The sequence below is a fragment of the Salmo trutta genome, chromosome 6, assembly GCF_901001165.1.
Source record: "Salmo trutta chromosome 6, fSalTru1.1, whole genome shotgun sequence".
NCBI classification, from domain to species: Eukaryota; Metazoa; Chordata; class Actinopteri; order Salmoniformes; family Salmonidae; genus Salmo; species Salmo trutta.
This window is the reverse complement of record NC_042962.1, coordinates 43,224,050-43,234,049: the sequence shown is the minus strand read 5'-3', so window position 1 is coordinate 43,234,049 and position 10,000 is coordinate 43,224,050. Positions and strand designations below refer to the sequence as shown.

The following is a 10,000-nucleotide window of genomic DNA, read 5'->3' as shown; positions in this document are numbered from 1 at the left end:
AATTTGAGCCAGTTTGCTAAAGCAGGAAAATAATCCTGTGAATTATTATGTGGATTACAATTAATTCTGGTCCAGGACTATGCTTAATCTGTGTCCGGGAAACCGACTCCACAAGTTTTAAATTCTTCTGCAAAAGGGTTATCAAATTAAGATCCTATATCTGTACATCAAATCTCCTCACAATGGATTAAATCAACTCACCTGTACCGTTTCCAACTGTCTGAAGAGTGGCGTCAGGCCCCAAAGTGTCATAATCATCTTTCATTTCATCTGTGGAGAAAAGAGGGGAGGGAGGAGAGGAGGGAGTAGGGAAGAGAAGGAAAAGAGAAGTTCAGTTCAATGTTCAGTGCTGTAGTGTACCAAGCAAACCCAAGCCTCACAATGAAGCCTTCAGAGGAAGGTACGGATATATAAAGGGCTTGCTGTGTTGCACTGTGCCGAGGCTTTGTGTGGCATTCTTAATGAATGCTATCATCAGGACCAGACAGAGCCTTATTTACCTTAAAAACAACAACAAGCAGTGGGAAAGAAAGCTGCTCTGCCATTCCGGGGGTAGTGAGAGTCGCCAGAAAGAAAGATTAATTCAAGAAGCCAGCCCCATCCACCTGAACAATCAGAGAGGAGTAACCGGCACAAAAGGCCTTGCAGTTGTTATTCCCTCACCGTGACACTACTAACAATCTACATGCGGCAGAAAAAATGACAAACTATACAGGGGGTTTTCGCAGAAAATCCTGGACTGTGGGCTTAGAATCTATTACCAATCAACGTAATGCATAGTCTTAGGAACGCCAAGGGCAGACTTGCATTTTGTCCTGGCACAGGTAAGACAGCCATAAATAAAGGACCCCAGATTGACAGACAGGCTCATAAACAAGGGAGAGAACAACTTTTGACATTGGTGGGTAAATTCTCTTGCCGTATAGGCAAGCGGCGAACAAGAGGACATTGTTGGTGTTCATGTCCACAGACAATTAACTTAAGGAGTCCTCTGTGACTCCTTCCTTCCGTCCTGTCTTTGAAAATTAAATCAAGGTACTTCCGAGAAGATAGTGGCTGGTAATAAAAATGGCTCCTGTCTCTCTCGGTTTCTCCTTGTTCTAGCCATGTGATTTCTATGGTCTCAAGGATACTGTGTTGCCATGAAGGGGTAAACAAACAAATCAGTGGATTAAGGGAATAGAGGAACTCTCTCCTTTACTGTCTCTTGCACCTTGGATTTAACAGAAAACATTTTGGAAATGAGTTTGAAAAGTAGCTGACAAGTTGTGTAAAATCTTCAGAATAAAAAGATGGCTGAATATTTGTCATTGAATTAGCAATCACGAATCATATGCAGGAAAAACAAATATAATATATATATATATATCGTATATTTTGGTGCAGAGTGAAAAATCTGGTGTTTTAATAGTTGGTTCATTTCAGTAATTAGGAGAGGGTTTTTTCTGTTTCTTTCGCTTGAAGTGAGACTGTTTCCTTCTGCACCAAACAGATAAAAAACCCAGCCAATAGCTTCAGAGAATAAAAAATGGACTCTTTTGAACGAAAAGTACTCAACTTTCCCTTGACATGAAGCTTGACTGTGTGGTGGAGAAACATGCCAGCCATTTTTCATTTGCATATGTGGGGGTTTGGAGTGCCGTTGTCTTCTCAGTAATGACATCAAACCAGGCTGCACTCTAAGGAAATGGCCCTTTAGCAATATTGTTGAAGATACACTGGAGTATTGTGAGCAATCAAAAAAATCCTCCACCACAGCCACAAATATAATTCTGGTGTTTAAGAGACCAGCATATATGGATACTTTTTTGTCATTTCTAATTTACTGAATGTTAATCAAGCTCTCTTTTCCTCTTTCCCTCACGTTTCTTTTTCCTGGAAAGTGGGAGAGTTCGCATGGATGCAGCCATTTTGGTTTTCGCAGACTTTAGTAATCCAATGTCACTGCATATTTTTGATATGACTCAAGGAGCACAAGTGGGTTTTGCTTTTTGTCCCTTTTTGTACCCTCTTTACCTTGAGCAGTCCTTATTATCTGTATGTGGTCAAGGAATGAGAGTGAGAGAACTTCCAGCAGGAGGTAGGCTAAGACCATTTACACCTATCTCACTCTATGGCCCTTTGCACAGATCCTATTTGGGCCATTTCTATTGCTTCTGACAGCTACACATCCATTGGAAAGAGACAGTTTTTATAGTTGAAAGTGAAATGTGAGTCAAAAGCCAGTCTGCTCTCTCTGTCTGTCTCTACCTGATAAATCATGTAAGGAGAGGGGGAGTGTGAGAGGCCTGCACTTTGCTGAAGGATGTTTAAGTTTCTGACTGCGACCTAGGAGGGGTCCAGAATACCTTTCCCGTGCCAAAAGTCCACCTATTTACTTAACGCCATTGATGCTGTTTGTTTTGAATACATTCCTATTTTTATGGCCAGTTAGCATTGGAACAGGGCGCAATAAAAAACAAAGGTCCTCCTCCTCCTTTCTGTTAGTTCTCTGAACGGCCTTGAACAGAGCCGGGTCAGGAGAAGAAAGAGACACGAGCAGAAAGGGGAGAGTGCAGGTGATTTATTTTAGAATGATAGTGATGTCATGTATTCCAGCCCACTGCGTCCACCTCCCCATTGTGGGATGAAAGAATGTCAAGGACCATTCTAGAACACAAAACTCTGATTGTGCTGGCACCGGAAAGGCACAGCTAAGAAACTTTTGCAGTGCTCTTCAATTCAAAACCTGTATCCTTTGGACAGAGTACTAAAGCTGATGTAGAAAAGGCAGGGAGAAAAGCACAGCTTATCTCAGGGGAAAGCTATGTGCTGAGGTATCATTGTAGACAGTAAGGCACCGTGAAAGAGGAAAAAAGGCAGACAAACATAGTGCCCACAAGCTTGGGAAAGAGAAGACTCCCATCATCTACACTAATTAACTACACTAGGTCTCAGAAATATGGCCGACTACGTTTCGTCACATGAGAAGCAGATTATCTGGGAATTGCAACATAGTTGAATTACAGACATTAAGGCACCACAGACTTCTATCAAATAAACAATTACTGTACGCTTTGACGACTTGTTTATTTTTTTTATCTTGATTTATTTGAACATTTCTATTTTTAAAGAATCAAACCCCATATGGACTGTTACTAGTGGGGGCAGAAATATAAACATCCGTAAACATAGCAAAATAATGCACTGATTGTCTACGACAACTGTGTTTTACCGTTTTTATGTCGATAATCAGTAACCACAAAGTGAACTTCCTCCTTTTCAATAGATTATACTTTTTCTGAGCATAATAACATTTTAGATGGTGAAATATTTCCCCCTTTTTCAAGCACTCTACAGAACCCAGTTCATTAGGAGAAATGAATAGCTAACACCGGCTCATTTAAATGGGGTGCCTTACATGAGTTCTCGCTACACTCTGTTTCTGTCACACCGCTGCAAGAATCATTGACTCTTATTATACATGTAAATGGCTATCATAAAAATAAAAATTTCATTTAAGATTGTTAATGACTTTTGCAGCAGTCTGGCTTCCTTTAATGATTATCCCCTAGCCCTAATTAAAAGTATTTATCTTTCAAGCATCCATGACTAGGCTCTCTGCTATCAGTGATGCTCCAAAGAAGAAGAAAAAAGTAAGGCGTCTCCAAAGTTGTATGTATCACCTGCCCGAAATGATCTAAACTAGATTATTAGCAAATTGAGCTATATCATATACTGAAGCTCTGATCATATTGCGATTATAGAGACATTCAAAGCGGTCATTCTAAGAAAATGTCATGTACGCTCTTAGCTTCATGATTGAAACGCTATCTGTTCATATCATCTTATGTAATTCTGGTTGATTTTAGTGAGGGTAAAAATATGTTCGAGATTTAGCGCTGGGACAAGCCGAGTGAGTTTCAGTCATGTGGGGTGTAGGAATCTTCACCATACCTCTGCCATCTTAAGTGGCACCATCATACGTTTCCTCTTTATCGTCAAGCTACAGTAATGTCTCCTGACTCCTGCTTGCCCCTGTCAACTCACTGCAAGTCGAAACGTGGTTTGATCTCATCCACTTCTTATGACTGCCACGCACGGTCAATCTCTGCCCCTGTTACTGTGGAGGTGGTGGTGGTGGAAGGGGGGAGGAGTTGGCTAGCCTATCATCTCATGGAAACCTAAATCAATCGGAAAACATTTAGGCCGCCTGTGACCCTCACCAGTACCGTCGGCTGAGGCGTGCAGCATGTCGTTGTCATGCCAGACATGGTCTACTCCGCTGTCCCTCATGTCATCGTCCTCATCCTCCTTTGTCGCCAGGGCGTGGCCCACCCTCGGGGATCCAGCGTCGTGGTTATTCAAGCTGGCAGGGCTGCCCACCCCGTTAAGTAGGCCGTCCTCCTCTGATACCAGCAGCTTGTCCTCATCCTCCGTCTCTGAACCGGTATCCATCACGTTCTCGTAATTCAACGCTGCAATGAGGGAGAACACAAAACAAAAACGAGATCGGTCACTAGAGGAATTCACATTTGGTGCTCATTGTACTGACCTTGAAACGGGAAAAAAGGTCATCGAGGATTATGTCCTTAGATGAAGTCATGATTGCACTGCACTGTTAGGAGCTAGTAACACAATCATTTCGCTGCACCTGTTATAACGTCTGCTAAACTGCTTGAGTGACCAATAAAGTTTGATTTTATTTGATTACAGGTTAAACCCATTCCTGTTTGGGACATGGGCCCTTTCTTGTGGGGGTACATCCCAAATACAACAACACCCACAGCGACAGACTGGAATCTGTAACTTTACCCATCATGGAGTGTGGAGTCAGTCAGCTGCTACGTAGACACGCCAAAATAGCCACAAATGTTCTCTCGCAGGTGACTGCCTGAGATGCCAACCTAGCTACACCTTTCAGCTGGGCTCACAGATCTAAAGCATACACGACGTGGCTGAGATACTCTGCACTTCTGATATTTACAAATGTCAAATAGTCATACCACCCTGGATTGAAACTTCTTAACCCCTAGTCATTTCATCACATTCACCACTCCTAAATAAGTGACGCACCGACTGTACTGTATTTTTCCCCAGAGCTTGACAGATATCAACCGCCAAGTCAAATCTTTACAATGATAAATGAAATAATACATACAGTGTAAAAATAACCCTAACTTCATCAAAACAGGACCTGCACCCCACTCCTTTCCCTCCATTCCCTTTCCTCTTGTCTTTTTCAGGGAGTGTTTTCAATGAGTCATGGTTGCGGAGAGAAATAGTGCACAGTCGAGCCCCACATTAAAATAACTCACACAAGTAGCGGCCCGCTTGATTCCACAACACTTGGTCCCAGACACATGGCAGCTTCTCTTAAAATAGGCAGCCTGTAAATAAGGGCTGTGAACTCAATTGAAGGTGGCTGTTTGTGAATTAGTCTGCCCTCACAAGGCTGGTTCTCTAGCCTCTCCAGTCTACACACAAGGTCCATAAATTGTCTGTCCTACGAAGGAAGTCAAAAGACTTATTAGAGGAATAAACACAGGACATTAGCTCAGCGAGAGAAACAGGACCGCAACATCACCGCATCATACACAGACACACCTCACTGCTAGTTCCTACAACACTACTCTGGAGAAACAGACTCAAAACAACCACAGAGGGGAAATCAGAGTATGAGATCATGGGAACCAATTTCAAATGTGGCTAGGGGAAGGCGAGGAAAAAGCAGAGTGCAAACATTTTTAAGGTCCGTTTTAATTGCTGTACTGTAGCTATATATGACTACTAAATAAAACATTAAAACCTTTGAAATTCCAAAACTGAGAAGGGAAAATAAATCAGACATTTTTTTTATATATATACTATGGAGAGTAATAAGATTACGTTGAGCATATACAATATGTTCATGCATGATCTTTGTATAATACACGGGTCTGCACTTGCCTTCCGAACAACAGGTGCAAATTAAAATGAAAACGGCTACGTAGACAGGGCCAGCAGAATCAGCTGACCTGGTTAGAATACCAATTGATGGGGGAAACAAAACCTTTTCAAGAGGTGTGACCACAAGGGTTTAGGCAAGTTCAGACTGGGTAATGCTCTCAGACATGAAAAAAGAGAAAGCCAAAGAAAAGCCAAAAAGAAAGTGAGACATTCAAACTCCTGCTGTGTGGTCCCAGATATACCTTGGCACACAATTGATAATATGTTATTATTATTATTATATTTCCCCTTTGGTCCCTTCCCAACTTACCCCGACACCCCCTAACCCCCTCATCCCAGAGGTTCAACCATTTCTTAGCAACACAACGTGCTGTGGACTCCCTACTCCCCTTTCTCCCAGGCAGGTTTCTAAGGGTGGCCTAGCAGGCGGGCGGCAGGGGGTAACAAAGAAGCAGGAGGCCTGGGAAGCTATTACCCCGCCCCTGCAGACCTGATCTCTGGACTCAGCCTGAATACCAACGAATACCCAGGAGGAGTGAATGACATTATCTAAGGATGGGCAGGTTTTAAAAGGCCTTTCTTTACACCCCAAACCTCTCATAGAGCATTTTTCAGTGTGCTATAGGTCTATGTATAGCGTATAGGTTAACGCATGAAGAGAGGCGCTACAATGTGACGTCTTCAACATTGAGCAACGGACCTGGAGACAATGGGCTTTGGACATAGAGGAGAGGTGAAGATCATCCCACTCCCCGCAAACCTCTAGACATCTACAGTTGTCCAAACCAAACCATGAAAGCTACTAAACGGTAGGTTGGGGTTCTGTGCTTCCATACAGGTCCACATGTTTTAGGGGAGAGGTAGGGAGTAGGAGAGGGGAGCTCACTGGATGTGATCTCTAAGCTAGAACATTGGCTATCAGACACAGCATTACTCACCAAAGAGCTTGGAGAAGACAGAAATGACAATGTGTGACTTGTCAATCAAAGAAGCCAGTAGCATTGACTTCAGAAAGCCTGCTTTGTTTAGGTGACATCTCTGACAGACGCCTCAGTATACTATAAGCACCAGCCTGACGTCGGGCATTGTACTCTGAAACAAAGTCATTTCGAACCTACTAATGTTAGCCTACACTCTGCCATTATTTTGTTCTGTACCCTCACCGCTAATCAATCTTTTGTGTTTCTAGACGAGATAGACAAAGAAATCATCATGTTTACTTTCTAGGCCACGTTTTCTTTCAGATGACACTTTCTATTTTTCTCCTCCTTTAGTTTAAGTGCCACCCCCGACAAAGGCAATTACAGCTGGCATTTTGACTGATGCTACCTGTTACCAGCTGATTTCACCAGCTCTCTTCTTTCTCCTGATTGGAGGTAAATAAAAGGAACGACTTTTACAGATAATTAAAATGACACTTGTAATTGTTCGCTTGAGTCTTGCTTAATATCAGGCTTATTCGTGGCTGACATAACCCTTTCAGAACTCTGGTATTAGACTGTCAGGCATACCAGTACAGAGGGCAGTTTCAAAAGTGTATTGATTAGGATGACTATAACCTTCCAAAATGACAGTTTTGCTTTTGTTGAAGGATGAGAGAGCGAGTTATCCTTTCAATGTCTGTGACAAAAAGGAGTCTGATTTGAAATCTCAACATCTTTCTTAAAACAAATAAAGACATTTGACAATCAATATTTCGATTGTGGCAGTTTCTCTGTACCCTTATAATAAAAAAGGTCGTATAAAGTCATCTAAACCGGAAAGTGTTCTTCCAAAGAGAAAAGACAGCATGTTAAGAACAAAAAATATAACTGTTGAGCTGTTAAACAAACCATAACTCTCACACTACGAAATGTGTATCATACACTCAGACATCAACCATACAACCTTTGAGTCATACACTGACCCTCTGAACATACCCAAAACACACACTCAAATAAACGTACCTTGGGTGAATGTGCTGCAAACGTGCATCTGTGTGCCTACTCTTCCCCTTTCCCTACACTCTTCCACAAAGCCCTCTCAACAGGCTCCCAAGCTGGGAGGCGCTGGATCTGCACTCGATCCATAACGAACAACCCATAAAAATATCCAAAATAAACACTTCTGTCTGATGGAACAGGTGAGACAGAAGGCGCCAGAAGATCTATTCCACCCAGTGGGTCTCTATGTCCATCACAGTACCCTCTATTTGGAGGCGGAGACTTTCCAGTTTCCAGCCGGCTTCCCGTTAGATGTGATGGGGAAAGGTGGTAGGTGACTCACACTGAAAGCCTGGCTAACTGGCCGTTGAGGCTTAGCTCCAGGTAATGTTGTGTTTCCTGTGGCTATCAGTGTCGGTAATGAGCAAGGACATTCACCCTATTGGAGGAAAACTGCCCTGTCTCATGAATGAGAAACATGCAGATCACCTGAATGGCTAGGGGGGCAGAGGGGGGTGGGGGGAGGGGTAGAGGTAGAGAACGGGGGAATAGGAGAGGTAGAAAGGCATTAAGGTAGAAATGAGGTCAAAGCCTTGTGGCTACCCCACTGGAAGGGGTTTTAACAATGACCTTTTAACTTTCACAATTCCTTTTCACAACAGAGTTTAGGGCTCTGAGTAGGCCGTTTAGGGTAGTAAGCGTTTGGGGGTTGTAGGTGGGAGGAACGGCGGGAAGGTTTAAATATATTCTTCTGTCTTCGGAATTTGAAATATGTCCAACTTTGGCTTTTTACTCATTAGCAAAACTGGCTGTTTTACATTCATTACATACCGGAAATGCTTGTGACTGTCTGTATTCCAGTGAGATACACAAGAATGCTTGTGACTGTCTGTATTCCAGTGAGATACACGAGAACGATTGAGATCTTGTGCACGTCTACTGGCCTGGTGTTTCACAGGGGCCAGAACAAGCAAGCCGTAAGCAGTAAAAGGACAGTGGCAGAGGGCAAACAAAGAGCTGAAAGGAGAGGGGCAGCTTTGTAGAGGCGATGAATGGTGAAAATTCAGCGATGTGTAAACCAACCTGGGAGTGGGGAGTGTGTGTGTGTGTGTCTGTGTGTGTGCGTGTGCGTGTGCGTGTGTGCGCGCGTGTGTGTGTCTCTCTCTCTGTGTGCATGGGAGTGAGTAGTGAGTGATTCTGAGTGTGTCAGGAAGGGGTTGGTTATGTTCAATAATGTCTGCCATGAGGCATCCACAGTAGCCTGACTCTAATTGAATTAAACTCCCATTTATTTGCAGAGGCCTGAGCAACAGGCTGGAAAAAGAAAGCATCAAGGTTTGCTCAACTGCTCAAAGGGCCCACCTTTACTCGCCCTGTACAGATCCACCATCTGTGCATCACTGCGCACATGTTCCTCCTCCTCGACAAATGTTCTGGGCCCCCGCCTCTCCAACGCAGGAGCCAAAAAAGGGGGGGGGGGGGGGGGGGGGGGGGGAAGAGGCAAGGCACACAAAAGCTCCCTAGGCTGCCCTCAGGACTCGAGGCAGAAAGCCGGGGAGGAATAAAAAAAAATATTTATAAATAAAAATAACAATCTCCTAATATCACCGGCTCAGGTGAGATCGATTTCCAGCTGAAGGTTCCTCTGGCTGCTGAGATACATCAAGCAAAGGAAAAGGTTAAAATTAGAAAATTTAATTTATTTGATAATTTCCCAGAATAATTAGTGTTAATATGGGTTAATTAATATGCAAATCTCTCAGCAGATGTTCTGCAGCGGGTCCTTGCTACGAGAGTGTGTGTGTTTGTGCTTGTGCGTGTGCTTGTGCGTGTGTGTGTGTGTGTGTGTGTGTGTGTGTGTGTGTGTGTGTGTGTGTGTGTGTGTGTGTGTGTGTGTGTGTGTGTGTGTGTGTATGCCTTTGCAGCCTCTACTTTCTCCTGTCTGATTTTGGCTGTCACTTATTGGCTATAATTACTGTAACTAACCAAATACACACAAAACCTTTCGGAGGAGGAAGGATGAAACACTTTCCAGTTTGAGTCGTTCATCGTGGGCAAACTGGTACTTTGCTCACACAATTTCAAATTTTCTTTGACTATAGTATAAAAGCCCCTTTTAGGCTTCTTACCAATTTTCCCAATGAATGCAG

The 10,000-nt window shown here is 43.3% G+C and overlaps 1 protein-coding gene across 9 annotated transcripts in view; it reads right to left on the bottom strand.

Annotated features, from left to right (window-relative positions):
- The window catches only part of LOC115195964 (zinc finger E-box-binding homeobox 2), a 77,161-nt gene that overhangs the window by 15,137 nt on the left and 52,024 nt on the right, over positions 1-10,000 (bottom strand). For 7 of the 9 annotated variants that reach the window (XM_029756347.1, XM_029756353.1, XM_029756351.1 and 4 more), the window contains 2 exons: positions 4,206-4,457; positions 202-270 (listed from right to left, as the gene is read on the bottom strand). In XM_029756347.1, the coding sequence (XP_029612207.1) occupies positions 202-270; positions 4,206-4,457 (321 nt within the window). Of the gene's footprint in view, positions 1-201; positions 271-4,205; positions 4,461-10,000 lie in introns of all 9 variants that reach the window. The other 2 variants (XM_029756352.1, XM_029756350.1) reach the window with 2 other exon arrangements.